The sequence below is a fragment of the Zootoca vivipara genome, chromosome 2 (genome assembly GCF_965207765.1).
Source record: "Zootoca vivipara chromosome 2, rZooViv2.hap1.1, whole genome shotgun sequence".
Taxonomy (NCBI): domain Eukaryota; kingdom Metazoa; phylum Chordata; class Lepidosauria; order Squamata; family Lacertidae; genus Zootoca; species Zootoca vivipara.
Genome location: NC_142584.1, coordinates 116,803,531 through 116,820,156, shown reverse-complemented (window position 1 = coordinate 116,820,156; position 16,626 = coordinate 116,803,531). Strand labels below are relative to the sequence as shown.

The following is a 16,626-nucleotide window of genomic DNA, read 5'->3' as shown; positions in this document are numbered from 1 at the left end:
ATCTGCACAGGAGGGGGAAAAAGAGGTGCAAAATATATCTATATATTGCGGGGCGGGAGAATGATGTGCTTTTCCTCCCCCTGAATCTGCAAACAGGGCAGCTGGGAAGGGAGGGCAGGCTTTTGGTTGAGGGGGGAAGGAATGAAAGGAAGTGTGGGAGTGTTTTCCCTCCCCCTTATTTCTGCAGATCAGTCGAGCGGGGGTGGGGCTGATTTAGGCACTGGTTATTTAGACCCAGAGGGGGCACGTCCTTGAAGAGCCCCCCCCCCAACCATTTGTATTGCAGGAAAGGAAATCGGAATAGAATAGCGAGCGATGGAAGCGGAGGGCCGGAGAGGACAAAGAGGTGGAGCTGCGGGGTGGAGGGAGGAGGTTGCGATGGGCGGGGAGATAAAGGGGGCAGAGACCCCCCCCCAGAAGAACAACTCGCTTCCGGGGCGCTATTTGCAGAGCCACCCTCCCCCCCAATCCATGCAATCTGGCTGCAGATCGGAGACCCTCCATTCGCAAGGGTTTGCATTGCAAGATCTCCTTTGCAGCGCCCCATCCGCTTGAGAGTCAAGAGAGGCTCAGCTGTCCTCCCCCCCCCCGCGCTTCTACGGGAATGAAATGGGAGGCCCCCCCAAGCGCTGGGACTTGAACCGAGGCCCCAGTTCCGCGCCCCTCTGCGAGTTCCGGGTTGTCCCTGGCAGGAATCCCTGGGGCGCCGCGATCCTGGCTCCCTGCAGGTGCCAAGGGGTGCCTTGATGGGTCTCCTTTGGGTGGAAGGGTTAAACGGGGCGAGAGAGGCCTGGCTAGAGACCCCACCGTCTCCCTCCTCCCCCCCCCGCTCATCTGGCGAGGCCCCTCCGGATGGAAAGGTGGGAGCGCTTGGGAGCAATTTGGGGTGACCGGCCAGGGGGGACCCCCAGGTGCGGAGGCAGGAGGGCAGAGGAAGTTAGGGGGCTGAGGGAGGGAGGGAAGCACCCGGGGGGGGAGGAATCGAAGCCATATTGGAGAAAGAGAGAGAGACTTGGGGGACTGCCTGCCTTGACTTCTCTCTCCTGCCCAGAATCAGAGATGACTTCGAGTCGACCAGGGAGAGATCCCTGAACAGGAGGCCTGATCCACCCACCCTCTCCTCCCTTGAAGCTCAGTCCTTGCCCTGCCATAAGTCTCCAGTGCTGTCAACTTTCCCCATTTTTGTGGGAAATTCCCTTATTCAGCCCCCTACTTTCATATCTGACAGTTGACTGCCCAATAGGATTCCTCATCCCCCAAACTGAGGGGTTGGCAGCTATGTGAAATCTCAGATCAGCTGCTGCGTGGGGCGCTGGGGGCTGTTATAGCGAGTCAAAACATTGGGGGAAAGAGGAAAGGAAGGGTAGCAACTTTATTATTTCCACCCTTTGAGGCTTTTGTCTTGTCAGCTACAGTCTCTCCCACAAGCCAGTGTCTCTGTGGAGAAACATCCTACCCAGAGATAACTGTGCCCAACTCCTTCTCTCCATTCCAGCAGGTTTCCATTATTCCCGCTATATCAGATCTCTTTAATCTGTGGGATTTAAGGGATTGGGAAGATTGCTATGGAAATGGGTGGGGTTCCTCCCCCCCCCCAGCCTGTGTAATTATTACTACAATGGTTATTTTTAATTATTTGTTGAATCTATTAGTTGCTTTCTCTTGCCCACGGCAGCCCAAAGTGACTTACAACCAATTGTTGTTGTTGATGTTGTTGTTGTCAAACTCTGCCCTCCAGATGTTTTGAAACTACAGTTCCCATCATCCCTGACCACTGGTCCTGCTAGCTAGGGATCATGGGAATTATAGGCCAAAAACATCTGGAGAGCCGCGTTTGAGGAAGCCTGCTCTACCCTCTCATCCAGTGGAAGGTGCTGTCCCATTGCCAGTGTCCTAGACACAATGCAGCAGAAGTAAATGGTGCAGGGTGATTTGGGAATGTGTGCAGTTGGACTATATCACGAAGATCTTCTGTTTCAGTGTACCTGAAGTGTGCATGCACACGAAAGCTCATACCAGTGATTTTTTATCCTCGACCAGCCATCCCCAAACTTCAGCCCTCAAGATGTTTTGGACTACAATTCCCATCTTCCCTGACCACTGTTCCCGTTAGCTAGGGGTCATGGGAGTTGTAGGCCAAAACATCTGGAGGGCCGCAGTTTGGGGATGCCTGTCCTAGACCCTAACACTATAAATCCACTCAGCAGGGGTGGAGGATTATTGTGCCGAGGATGAAGAATTTCATGGTGAATTTAGGACCCTGATGAATGGTGGGCAGGTTCATAGACATAGAACAGCTCCCTTTCCTATGAGAAACCACTTTTCATAAAATGTAAACGCCACAGTTCAACTGTATTCTGAGATAATGTTGCTTCATTAACGTTGATTGAGGGTTATGAAAGGCTGATGATGCATGACCATAATTTGACATTAAATCATTTGCCTTTAATAAAAATTTGTAACATATGGAGGACAGGAGATAATATACAATGTGTTAAAATAAGGTGCTAATTGATGTGTGTAATATTCCTTTGTTCTCATCCTACAAAACAAATAGGATTTTCTCTCCCCACCCCACCCCCGGTCGAAAGAAGACAATGGAGAAGGCAGTCAAAATTCTGGTGGGCCAAATCCAATGGGAATAACGAAGAAATCATTTAAATACATGGAGGCTGAAAAGAAAGAGGATAAACACTTTAAAAGCATGGAGTGTGGAAAGAGCTTCACTGACAGTGGAACACTTAGAAAACATCAACAGACTCACACAGGGGAAAAAACATTTAAATGCATAGAGTGTGGAAAGAACTTCAGTCACAGTGGAAACCTTAGAAAACATCAACGGACCCACACTGGGGAAAAACCCTTTCAATGCATGGAATGTGGAAAGAGCTTCACTGAGAGTGGAACACTTATAATTCATCAACGGACTCACACAGGGGAGAAACCATTTCAATGCATGGAGTGTGGAAAGAGCTTCAGTCGGAGTGGAACACTTAGAATTCATCAACGGAGTCACACAGGAGAGAAACCATTTAAATGCATGGAGTGTGGAAAGAGCTTCAGTCGGAGTGGACACCTTAGAAACCATCATCTAACTCACACGGGGGAGAAACCATTTGCATGCATGGAGTGTGGCAAGAGCTTCACTTGTGGTAGAACACTTATAATTCATAAACGGACTCACACAGGGGAGAAACCATTTAAATGCATGGAGTGTGGAAAGAGCTTCACTTACAGTCAAACACTTAGAATTCATAAACGGACTCACACAGGGGAGAAACCATTTAAATGCATGGAGTGTGGAAAGAGCTTCAGTCACAGTGGAAACTTTAGAATTCATCAACGGACCCACACTGGGGAAAAACCATTTGAATGCATGGAGTGTGGAAAGAGCTTCATTACTGGTAGAACACTTAGAATTCATCAACGGACACACACAGGGGAGAAACCATGTAAATGCATGGAGTGTGGAAAGAGCTTCAGGTGGAGTGGAAACCTTAGAAGACATCAACGGACCCACACTGGGGAAAAACCATTTAAATGCATGGAATGTGGAAAGAGCTTCACTGAGAGTGGAACACTTAGAATTCATCAACGGACTCACACAGGGGAGAAACCATTTCAATGCATGGAGTGTGGAAAGAGCTTCAGTCGGAGTGGAGAACTTATAATCCATCAACGGAGTCACACAGGAGAGAAACCATTTCAATGCATGGAGTGTGGAAAGAGCTTCAGTCGGAGTGGAGAACTTAGAAAACATCAACAGACTCACACAGGAGAGAGACCATTTAAATGCATGGAGTGTGGAAAGAGCTTCAGTACGAGTTGGAAGCTGAATTTACATCACCTAACTCACACTGGGGGGAAACAATTTAAATGCATGGAATGTGGAAAGAGCTTCACTGAGAGTGGAACACTTAGAATTCATCAACGGACTCACACAGGGGAGAAACCATTTAAATGCATGGAGTGTGCAAAGAGCTTCAGTCAGAGTGGACTCCTTAGAAACCATCAACGGATTCACACAGGGGAGAAACCATTTAAATGCATGGAGTGTGGAAAGAGCTTCACTTATAGTGGAACACTTAGAAGACATCATCTAACTCACACAGGAGAGAAACCATTTGAATGCATGGAGTGTGGAAAGAGCTTCACTTGCGGTAGAACACTTAGAAGACATCATCGAACTCACACAGGAGAGAAACCATTTAAATGCATGGAGTGTGGAAAGTGCTTCAGTCAGCGTGGACACCTTAGAAGACATCAACGGAGTCACACAGGAGAGAAACCATTTAAATGCATAGAATGTAGAAAGTGCTTCAGTACGAGTTGGAAGCTGAATTTACATCATCGAACTCACACAGGAGAGAAACCATTTAAATGCATGGAGTGTGGAAAGTGCTTCAGGCAGAGTGGAAACCTTAGAAGACATCAACAGAGCCACACAGGAGAGAAACCATTTAAATGCATGGAATGTGGAAAGTCCTTCAGTAGGAGTGGGAAGCTGAATTTACATCATCAAACACACACAGGAGAGAAACCATTTAAATGCATGGAGTGTGGAATGAGCTTCACTGAGAGTGGAGTTCTTACAGAACATCAACAAACTCATACAGAGGAGAAACCATGTAAGTCCTAGGGAAGTGGACAGAGGTTCTGTTGAAGTGGAGGTCTTACAAACCATCAAAAGACTCTGAGGGGTAAGAGCTGTAAGAGTGGAAACTCTGCAAGCCATCAATTAACCCAAAGAAGAGAAATGGTTTAAATAGGAGGAGTGTGGATTCTGCTTTGGTTATTATGGAATGCTTTTTGGAGTGTCGAACCTGTTTCTCTCCGAGTTAACACTTTCTCTCACATCAATAACAGGAAATCAATCTTAAATGCATGCAGCCTATGTAATCTCAAGGTACCAACGGTAAAGGAATGACAGAACAAGCTATTAGAATACGCGGAAATGGCTCAACTGACACACAACCTAAGGGGTAATACAAAACAAGAATTTGCAACAAAAAAAGGGGGGGGGGATATGTTTAAGAGATATCTACAAGCAAGTAATAGTGATGTAACTACCATGGCAGTACTAGATTGACTCATGTGGATATTAGACGAATTACCATTAGGAAATTTATGGTATTATGAGAAAATACTTGAAATGATAATAAGATTAAGGGAAGAAAAGTAAGTGCATTCATTTCTATAATCGCAATGTGCTTTGGGTGATGACGGGAAGTCAATAGATTTTCGTTCATTTATTATTATATATATGCTTTATTATTCTTTCTTATTTCCTGTTTATCTTATTTTTAGTTGACACTCTTAGGTCTAGGAAATTGGTGAAGGTTGTTAATATAAGGAAAGAAATGACAAGTATGTATCACCAATGTTGAAATGGATGTTTATTGGACCAGATGATATAACGTACATGCATACAAGATTGTACTGTCTAATGCAATAAATTAAAAATTCAAAAAAAAAAAGTAACTGAGGTAACTACCAGAAGACCCTCGGAAGTGGACCTCAGTGAATGATGGGGAGATATTTCTTTTCCTTGTGTTAGATGGATGTTGAAACAAGGTGTGATTGACAAGGGTATGTCTAGATCACAGATTTTTGCCCAATACCACTCCTCTTCTGTGACACACCAGTGATGTTTTGATGACACTGTGAGAAATGTGTTGTGGGAACTTTTAAAAACTCATGTAATCTTTGTCCTGGGCATTTACCATTTTTTGCTCCCCTTAGAGATTGAGACTTTTTTTTGCAACAAATAAATGATCAGGCCTTCTGGCCACTAATTTGCTTCCTCGATGCTTGGTTGTGTTCTTGCCTTTTCTGATCAATCCAGCACCCGCCGGGCTAGACTCCAGCGAAGTTGGAAAGCGCTTTAGATACCAAACCCCATTTTCTCCCCATAACACAGAAGTCAGAGAGTCCAGCCTGCTGCTCGATGTCCCCCAATCCATAAAACAGTGTTGGAGAGGATGCGTCTAAGACTATGTCTTTCTTCCTTGGTGGGGAGAAGATAGTCTCACCCCCCCCATCAGCCCTTCTCCCACTCTCACCCCCCCATCAGCCCTTCTCCCACTCTTCTGATCCACAGAAGGAACGGGGCAGGGGGAGGAATGAGTGGCAAAAAGGGGTTCTTCCTCTACTCCCCACCCCACCCCCCAAAACATAATTTCCCTTCCCTCCAAACAAGCTCTATAATTCCATTTCTTTCCTGAAAAGGTCTCAGGTTCCATCCCCGGCGGCAGCACGGAAAAGACCCCCCCCCATCTCTAAAAAGACTCCTCCTCGGGGCATGAAGGTTGCACAGCTAGACACTCCCGCCCCTCTGGAGTTACCCCCTCCTGCCCCCATTTCAGGTCTCTGCTATGGGGTGCAGGCCCCCTCAGAACTCGCATCAGGACCCCGTAATGCAAGTCATCCATATATCTCCTCCTCCAGCAACTCCCCCAGTAAATTGGCAGGGTGGTGGTATCCCGGACGGAGCCCCAAAGAGCAAGAGGCAAAAGGCAGCTCCTTCACGTCCGCTTCACACATGGGGAGGGCTGCTCTAAGGAGTGGCGTGGCAAGGTCAGGTAGTACCCGGTACGATTTTTTTTTTGCCACCCCCCCCCCCAATACATTGAAATTATTAAAAGAAGGCTAAATAAGATGCTTACATTTGCAAGTGTTTTTTCTGGTTTATTTTCTTTGAGAACAAGCACTTAAAATCTTTTTTTCCTCTGCAAATTTTGAAATCACATCAACTCCCAGACTTGGTGGAGCTAGAATAAAACCCAGCCCCCCCCCAGCTGGACTCCGCCCATGGAAACAGTGAATATGTGTGCTGCCTTCTTCCTGAAGCCTCTCTTTTAAATCTAGGTTACCTCTTAAAAGAAATTTGGAATGAGCATACGAATCGATTTGTAACTGACGAGACAATATATATATATACTCTCTAGTTGCTAAAACTGAAATTGGCACAGGATCGTGTTTTTTTTAACATACCAATAATAATAATAATAATAATAATAATAATAATAATAATAATAATAATAATAATATATTATTTATACCCCGCTCATCTGGCCGGGTTTCTCCTGCCATCCTGGGCGGCTTCCAACAAACATTAGGTAAAGGGACCCCTGACCATTAGGTCCAGTCGTGACCAACTCCGGGGTTGCAGCGCTCATCTCGCATTATTGGCCGAGGGAGCTCGCGTACAACTTCCAGGTCATGTGTCCAGCATGACAAAGCCGCTTCTGGCGAACCGGAGCAGCGCACGGAAACGCCGTTTACTTTCCCGCCTATTTATCTACTTGCACTTTGACGTGCAGGAGCTGGGACCGAGCAACAGGAGCTCACCCCGCCGCGGGGATTTGAACCGCTGACCTTCTGATCGGCAAGCCCTAGGCTCTGTGGTTTAACCCACAGCACCACCCGCGTCCCAACAAACATTAAAACACATTAAATCACAGATTAAAAACTTCCCTAAACAGGGCTGCCTTTAGGTATTTTCTAAATGTCAGGTAGTTGTTTATCTCTCTGACCTCTGATGGGAGGGCGTTCCACAGGGTGGGTGCCACTACCGAGAAGGCCCTCTGCCCGGTTCCCTGTAACCTTGCTTCTCGCAGTGAGGGAACCGCCAGAAGGCCCTCGGCGCTGGATCTCAGTGTCCGGGCCTGAACGATGGGGGTGGAGACGCTCCTTCAGGTATACAGGACCGAGGCCCTTTAGGGCTTTTAAGGTCAACACCAACACTTTGAATTGTGCTCAGAAACGTACTGGGAGCCAATGTAGGTCTTTCAGAACCGGTGTTACGTGGTCCCGGCGGCTGCTCCCAATTACCAGTCTGGCTGCTCTGGATTCCAGCAGTTCTGGATTAATTGGAGTTTCCGGGTCACCTTCAAAGGTAGCCCCACAAAAAGCACATTGCAGTAGTCCAAGAGGGAGAGGGGGCCTGGCAGAGCTTACATTTTAGCATGTAAGGGGGATATGAAGAATGATGGTGATCTAATTTAACATTATGGTTGTTGCTGTTGTTTAGTCATGTCCGACTCTTCGTGACCCCATGGACCAGAGCACGCCAGGCACTCCTGTCTTCCACTGCCTCCCGCAGTTTGGTCACACTCATGTTGGTAGCTTCGAGAACATTCAGTATCATTATTAAAGTGCTCCAATTGGAGTACAGCCTTTACGAAAGGTGTCATGGACTTTGAAGTGTGCCTTCCTCTTAGCACGTTTCTCCCTTGTGTCCTGAGTTCGGGTAAACCCTCACCGTGATCAACTCCTGCCCGGAAACCTATGTCCCCACTGTGGAAGGACATGTGGATCCAGAATTGGCCTCCACAGTCAAGGACTCACTTTTAAAACCATGTTGATGGAAGACATTTGTATTGCAATATCAGCTCATGAAAAGTTGGCCACATGACGCGGAAAGCTGTGTGGCTCCCTCTGACTGAAGGCGGAGATATGTACCACACGCCATAGTCGAATTCGGCTGGACTTGCCATGGGAAAGCAGAAGGGGCAACCAATGAACGGGGAGACAGCCAAAGAAACCTCCTCTCACCCTGCCAGTTCCATAACATAGCAAAGCCCAAGTTCAAACACCAGCCCCTATTTAAAAGAGGCACCCGTAATGACGACACTGGACTGCCCTTTAGGGTTGCCGTAAGTTACTCTCCAGGGATATGGGTAGCGCTGTGGTCTAAACCACAGAGCCTAGGGTTTGCCGATCAGGTCGGCGGTTCGAATTCCTGCAACAAAGTGAGCTCCCGTTGCTCGGTCCCTGCTCCTGCCAACGTAGCAGTTCGAAAGCACGACAAAGTGCAAGTAGATAAATAGGTACCGCTCCGGCGGGAAGGTAAACGCCGTTTCCATGCGCTGCTCCGGTTCGCCAGAAGGGGCTTTGTCATGCTGGCCACATGACCTGGAAGCTGTATGCCAGTAAGGTGAGATGAGCGCCGCAACCCCAGAGTCGTCCGCGACTGGACCTAATGGTCAGGGGTCCCTTTTAAGTTACTCTCCAAGTCCCAAAAGCGCGTAGAAACTCCGGTCTACTTTGCAGGGCTGTTGTAACGGGGACACCCTACGCCACGGCCCTTCCTCCCCCACATTGTGAAATGGGTGTGAAAATGACCGGATCCCCATACCCCCCTCTCCCGGGCAAGGGATTGAAAGAGTTAAAGGGGGGGAATGTAACCTTCGTGCCCTGGAGGGCTTTTTCGGAGGTTTTTTTTTTCTGGGGGGGTCTCTTTCCCTGCCGTCTCCGAGGATTGAACCTGGGACCTTCTCAGGGAAAAAAGCAGGATAACGGACCTTGTTTGGAAGGAGGAGAATTTGTGTGTTCTGGGAGGGAGGTGCCACCCATTCCTCCCCATGGGCCAGTGAGCTCCGCTTCCTAGAGAGGCAGGGAGGTTTGGAGGGGGTAGCCAAGGTTGGAGAGGGAGGGGCCGCCGTATACATTCCCAGAAGAGGAGCAGATCTGCAGAGGAGGAGGAAAAAGAGGTGCAATATATATATATATTGTGGGGAGGGACGGGGGGGAGAAGGATGTGCTTTTCCTCCCCTTGAATCTGCAAACAGGGCAGCTGGGAAGGGGGGGCAGGCTTTTGGTCGAGGGGGGAGGAATGAAAGGAAGTGTGGGAGTGTTCCCCCTCCCCCTTCTTTCTGCGGATCAGTCGAGCGGGGGGTGGGGGAGGCTGATTTAGGCACTGCTTATTTAGTCCCAGAGGGGGCCCGTCCTTGTAGAGCCCCCCCCCCAAGCCCTTTGTATTGCAGGAAAGGAAATCGGAATAGAATAGCGAGCGATGGAAGCGGAGGGCCGGAGAGGACAAAGAGGTGGAGCTGCGGGGTGGGGGGAGGAGGTTGCGATGGGCGGGGAGAGAAAGGGGGCAGAGACCCCCCCAGAAGAACAACTCACTTCGGGGCGCTATCTGCAGAAACACCCTCACCCCAATACATGCAATCCGGCTGCAGATCGGAGACCCTCCATTCGCAAGGGTTTGCATTGCAAGATCTCCTTTGCAGCGCCCCATCCGCTTGAGAGTCAAGAGAGGCTCAGCTGTCCTGCCCCCCCCCCCCGTGCTTCTGCGGGAATTAAATGGGAGGTCCTCCCAAGGGCTGCTACTTCAACCGAGGCCCCAGTTCCGCGCCCCTCTGCGAGTTCCGGGTTGTCCCTGGCAGGAATCCCTAGGGCGCCGCGATCCTGGCTCCCCCCCCTGCAGGTCCCAAGGGGTGCCTTGATGGGTCCCCTTTGGGTGGAGATTCAGAGAGAGGGGGTCCATGGAAGGGTTAAAGGGGGCGAGAGAGGCCTGGATAGAGACCCCCGTCTCATTCCCTCCCCGGCTCATCTGGCGAGGCCCCTCCGGATGGAAAGGTGGGAGCGCTTGGGAGCAATTTGGGGTAACCGGCGGGGGGGGGCTCTGGGCAAAGGGGACCCTCAGGGGCGGAGGCAGGAGGGCAGAGGAAGTTAGGGGGCTGAGGGAAGGGAGGGAAGCATCCCTGGGGGAGGAATCGAAGCCATATTGGAGAAAGAGAGAGAGACTTGGGGGCTGCCTGCCTTCACTTCTCCCTTCTGCCCAGGAATCTGCCATGACTTCAAGTCGACCAGGGAGAGATCCCTGAACAGGAGGCCTGATCCACCCACCCTCTCCTCCCTTGAAGCTCAGTCCTTGCCCTGCCATAAGTCTCCAGTGCTGTCAACCTTCCCCTTTTTTTGTGGGAAATTCCCTCATTCAGCCCCCTACTTTCATATCCGACAGTTGACCGCCCAATAGGATTCCTCATTCCCAAAACCGAGGGGTTGACAGCTGTGTAAAGTCTCAGATCAGCTGCTGCATAGAGCGCTGGGGGCTGTTATAGCGAGTCAAAACATTGGGGGAAAGAGGAAAGGGAGGGCACCAACTTTATTATTTCCGCCCTTTGAGGCTTTTGTCTTGTCAGCAACAGTCTCTCCCACAAGCCAGTGTCTCTGTGGAGAAACATCCTACCCAGAGATAACTGTGCCCAACTCCTTCTCTCCATTCCACCAGGTTTCCATTATTCCCGCTATATCAGATCTCTTTAATCTGTGCGATTTAAGGGATTGGGAAGATTGCTATGGAAATGGGTGGGGTTCCCCCCCCCCGCCTGTGTCATTATTACTACAATTGTTATTTTTATTTATTTATTGAATCTATTAGTTGCTTTCTCTTGCCCACGGCAGCTCAAAGTGACTTACAACCAATTGTTGATGTTGTTGTCAAACTCTGCCCTCCAGATGTTTTGAAACTACAATTCCCATCATCCCTGACCACTGGTCCTGCTGGCTAGGGATCATGGGAATTGTAGGCCAAAAACATCTGGAGGGCCGCGTTTGAGGAAGCCTGCTCTACCCTCTCATCCAGTGGAAGGTGCTGTCCCATTGCCAGTGTCCTAGAGACAATGCAGCAGCCTTGGGAAGTAAATGGTGCAGGGTGATTTGGGAATGTGTGCAGTTGGACTATATCAGGAAGATCTTCTGTTTCAGTGTACCTGAAGAAGTGTAATACACACGAAAGCTCATACCAGTGACAAACTTAGTTGGTCTCTAAGGAGCTACTGGAAGGAATTTTTTTTTATCCAGACCAAGCATCCCCAAACTTTTGCCCTCCAGATGTTTTGGACTACAATTCCCATCTTCCCTGACCACTGGTCCTGTTAGCTAGGGATCATGGGAGTTGTAGACCAAAACATCTGGAGGGCCGCAGTTTGGGGATGCCTGTCCTAGACCCTAACACTATAAATCCAATGTGCCCACACTCAGCAGGGGTGGAGGATTATTGTGCCAAGGATGAAGAATTTCATGGTGAATTTAGGACCCTGATGAATGGTGGGCAGGTTCATAGACATAGAACAGCTTCCTTTCCTATGAGAAACCACTTTTCATAAAAAGTAAACCCCACAGTTCAACTGTATTCTGAGATAATGCTGCTTCATTAACGTTGATTGAGGGTTATGAAAGGCTGATGATGCATGACCATAATTTGACCTTATTTCATTTGCCTTTAATAAAAAATTGTAACATATGGAGGACAGGAGATAATATACAATATGTTAAAATAAGACGGTGCTAATTGATGTGTGTAATATTCCTTTGTTCTCATCCTACAAAACAAATAGGATTTTCTCTCCCCACCCCACCGCTGGTCGAAAGAAGACAATGGAGAGGGCAGTCAAAATTCTGGTGGGCCAAATCCAATGGGAATAACGAAGAAATCATTTAAATGCATGGAGTGTGAAAAGAAAGAGGATAAACAATTTGAAAGCATGGAGTGTGGAAAGAGCATCACTGACAGTGGAACACTTAGGAAACATCAACAGACTCACACAGGAGAGAAACCATTTCAATGCATGGATTGTGGAAAGAGCTTCAGGCGGAGTGGAAGCCTTAGAAGACATCAACAGACTCACACAGGGGAGAAACCATTTCAATGCATGGAGTGTGGAAAGAGCTACAGTCGGAGTGAAGAACTTAGAATTCATCAACGGAGTCACACAGGAGAGAAACCATTTGAATGCATGGAGTGTGGAAAGAGCTTCAGTCACAGTGGAAACCTTAGAAAACATCAACGGACCCACACTGGGGAAAAACCATTTCAATGCATGGAATGTGGAAAGAGCTTCACTGAGAGTGGAACACTTAGAATTCATCAACGGATTCACACAGGGGAGAAACCATTTCAATGCATGGAGTGTGGAAAGAGCTTCAGTCGGAGTGGAACACTTAGAATTCATCAACGGCGTCACACAGGAGAGAAACCATTTAAATGCATGGAGTGTGGAAAGAGCTTCAGTCAGAGTGGACACCTTAGAAACCATCATCTAACTCACACGGGGGAGAAACCATTTGCATGCATGGAGTGTGGCAAGAGCTTTACTTGCGGTGGAACACTTAAAATTCATCAATGGACTCACACAGGGGAGAAACCATTTCAATGCATGGAGTGTGGAAAGAGCTTCACTTGCAGTAAAACACTTAGAATTCATAAACGGACTCACACAGGGGAGACACCATTTAAATGCATGGAGTGTGGAAAGAGCTTCACTTGCAGTAAAACACTTAGAATCCATAAACGGACTCACACAGGGGAGAAACCATTTAAATGCATGGAGTGTGGAAAGAGCTTCAGTGACAGTGGAAACCTTAGAATTCATCAACGGACCCACACTGGGGAAAAACCATTTGAATGCATGGAGTGTGGAAAGAGCTTCATTTCTGGTAGAACACTTAGAATTCATCAACGGACACACACAGGGGAGAAACCATTTAAATGCATGGAGTGTGGAAAGAGCTTCAGTAGGAGTGGAAACCTTAGAAGACATAAATGGACACACACTGGGGAAAAACCATTTAAATGCATGGAATGTGGAAATAGCTTCACTGAGAGTGGAACACTTAGAATTCATCAACGGACTCACACAGGGGAGAAACCATTTCAATGCATGGAGTGTCGAAAGAGCTTCAGTCGGAGTGGAGAACTTACAATTCATCAACGGAGTCACACAGGAGAGAAACCATTTCAATGCATGGAGTGTGGAAAGAGTTTCATTCGGAGTGGAGAACTTAGAAAACATCAACAGACTCACACAGGAGAGAGACCATTTAAATGCATGGAGTGTGGAAAGTGTTTCAGTACGAGTTGGAAGCTGAATTTACATCACCTAACTCACACTGGGGGGAAACCATTTAAATGCATGGAATGTGGAAAGTGCTTCACTGAGAGTGGAACACTTAGAATTCATCAACGGACTCATACAGGGGAGAAACCATTTCAATGCATGGAGTGTGCAAAGAGCTTCAGTCAGAGTGGACTCCTTAGAAACCATCAACGGATTCACACAGGGGAGAAACCATTTAAATGCATGGAGTGTGGAAAGAGCTTCACTTATAGTGGAACACTTAGAAGACATCATCTAACTCACACAGGAGAGAAACCATTTGAATGCATGGAGTGTGGAAAGAGCTTCACTTGCGGTAGAACACTTAGAAGACATCATGGAACTCACACAGGAGAGAAACCATTTAAATGCATGGAGTGTGGAAAGTGCTTCAGTCAGCGTGGACACCTTAGAATACATCAACGGAGTCACACAGGAGATAAACCATTTAAATGCATAGAATGTGGAAAGTGCTTCAGTACGAGTTGGAAGCTGAATTTACATCATCGAACTCACACAGGAGAGAAACCATTTCAATGCATGGAGTGTGGAAAGTGCTTCAGTCATAGTGGACACCTTAGAATACATCAACGGAGTCACACAGGAGAGAAACCATTTAAATGCATGGAATGTGGAAAGTGCTTCAGTAGGAGTGGGAAGCTGAATATACATCATCGAACTCACACGGGGGAAAAACCATTTAAATGCATGGAGTGTGGAAAGATTTTCTCTGACAGTGGAGACCTTAGAATACATCAACGGAGTCACACAGGAGAGAAACCATTTAAATGCATGGAATGTGGAAAGTGCTTCAGTAGGAGTGGGAAGCTGAATATACATCATCGAACTCACACTGGGGAGAAACCATTTAAATGCATGGAATGTGGAAAGAGCTTCAGTCACCGTGGAACACTAAGAAAACATCAATGGACACACACAGGGGAGAAACCATTTCGATGTATGGAGTGTGGAAAGAGCTTCAGGCAGAGTGGAAACCTTAGAATTCATCAACGGACCCACACAGGAGAGAAACCCTTTCAATGCATGGAATGTGGAAAGTGCTTCTGTTGGAGTGGGCAACTGAATTCACATCATCGAACACACTCAGTAGAGAAACCATTTAAATGCATGGAGTGTGGAATGAGCTTCACTGAGAGTGGATTTCTTACAGAACATCAACAAACTCATACAGAGGAGAAACCATATAAGTCCTAGGGAAGTGGACAGAGGTTCTGTTGAAGTGGAAGTCTTACAAACCATCAAAATACTCTGAGGGGTAAGAGCTGTAAGAGTGGAAACTCTGCAAGCCATCAATTAACCCAAAGAAGAGAAATGGTTTAAATAGGAGGAGTGTGGATTCTGCTTTGGTTATTATGGAATGCTTTTTGGAGTGTTGAACCTGTTTCTCTCCGAGTTAACACTTTCTCTCACATCAATAACAGGAAATCAATCTTAAATGCATGCAGCCTATGTAATCTCAAGGTACCAACAGTAAAGGAATGACAGAACACGCTATTAGAATACGCGGAAATGGCTCAACTAACACACAACCTAAGGGGTAATACAAAACAAGAATTTGCACAAAAAAGGGGGGGGATATGTTTAAGAGATATCTACAAGCAAGTAATAGTGATGTAACTACCATGGTAGTACCATGGCAGACTCATGTGGATATTAGACGAATTAACATTAGGAAATTTATGGAATTATGAGAAGTACTTGAAATGACAATAAGATTAAGGGAAGAAAAGTAAGTGCATTCCTTTTTATGATCGCAATGTGCTTTGGGTGATGACGGGAAGTCAATAGATTTTCGTTCATTTATTATTATATATATGCTTTATTATTCTTTATTATTTCCTGTTTATCTTATTTTTAGTTAACACTCTTAGGTCTAGGAAATTGGTGAAGGTAGTTAATATAAGGAAAGAAATGACAAGTATGTATCACCAATGTTGAAATGGATGTTTATTGGACCAGATGATATAACGTACATGTATACAAGATTGTACTGTCTAATACAATAAATTAAAAATCCCCCCCCCCAAAAAAGTTAACTGAGGTAACTGCCAGAAGACCCTTGGAAGTGGACCTCAGTGATGGGGAGATATTTTCTTTTCCTTGCGTTAGATGGATGTTGAAACAAGGTGTGATTGACAAGGGTATGTCTGGATCATAGCTGCCAAGTTTTCCCTTTTCTCGCGAGGAAGCCTATTCAGCATAATGGAAAATCCCTTTAAAAAAGGGATAACTTGGCAGCTATGGTCTGGATCACAGATTTTTGCACAATACCACTCCTCTTCTGTAACACACCTGTGATGTTTTGATGACACTGTGAGAAATGTGTTGTGGGAACTTTTAAAAACTCATGTAATCTTTGTCTTAAGCGTTTTCCTTTTTTGCTATCCTTAGAGATTGAGAAGTTTCTGGCAACAAATAAATGATCAGGCCTTCTGGCCACTAATTTGCCTCCTCGATGCTTGGTTGTGTTCTTGCCTTTTCTGATCAATCCAGCACCCGCCGGGCTAGACTCCAGCGAAGTTGGAAAGCGCTTTAGATACCAAACCCCATTTTCTCCCCATAACACAGAAGTCAGAGAGTCCAGCCTGCTGCTCAATGTGCCCCAATCCATAAAACAGTGTTGGAGAGGATGCGTCTAAGACTATGTCTTTCTTCCTTGGTGGGGAGAAGATAGTTGTCCCCAGGTGACTGCTAAGTGTCCTAGTAGTGTTGCTTGGGTGGGGGGAGCACTCTTCTCTGGTTCCTCACAGGCAGCAAATGTCTTCGGCTCCCCCCTCCCACAAGGCTGGCTCCATCTTTGCACTCCAAAAAGGGAGGCGTCTCACCCCCCCATCAGCCCTCCTTCCACTCTTCTGATCCACAGAAGGAACAAGGCAGGGGGAGGAATGAGTGGCAAAAAGGGGTTCTTTCTCTATCCCACCCCCCAAAACATAATTTC

The 16,626-nt window shown here is 47.0% G+C and overlaps 1 protein-coding gene across 1 annotated transcript; it reads left to right on the top strand.

Annotated features, from left to right (window-relative positions):
• The first annotated feature begins 392 nt into the window (after positions 1-392).
• LOC132591322 (uncharacterized) lies at positions 393-16,142 on the top strand. Its single transcript, XM_088664296.1, has 3 exons — positions 393-860; positions 2,558-4,557; positions 12,275-16,142. The coding sequence occupies exons 1-3, from the start codon at positions 747-749 to the stop codon at positions 14,880-14,882; spliced, it is 4,722 nt and encodes a 1,573-aa protein (XP_088520422.1). The 5' UTR covers positions 393-746; the 3' UTR covers positions 14,883-16,142.
• The last annotated feature ends 484 nt before the right edge of the window (positions 16,143-16,626 follow it).

What these genes read in the sequence shown, in the direction of transcription:
- LOC132591322 (XM_088664296.1), top strand. Translation starts at nt 747, where the DNA reads ATGGGTCTCCTTTGGGTGGAAGGGTTAAACGGGGCGAGAGAGGCCTGG. An exon ending in AGGCCCCTCCGGATGGAAAG is followed by an intron (nt 861 to 2,557) that starts GTGGGAGCGCTT and finishes CAAAACAAATAG; the next exon opens with GATTTTCTCTCCCCACCCCA. An exon ending in AAACCATTTAAATGCATGGA is followed by an intron (nt 4,558 to 12,274) that starts GTGTGGAATGAG and finishes ACAATTTGAAAG; the next exon opens with CATGGAGTGTGGAAAGAGCA.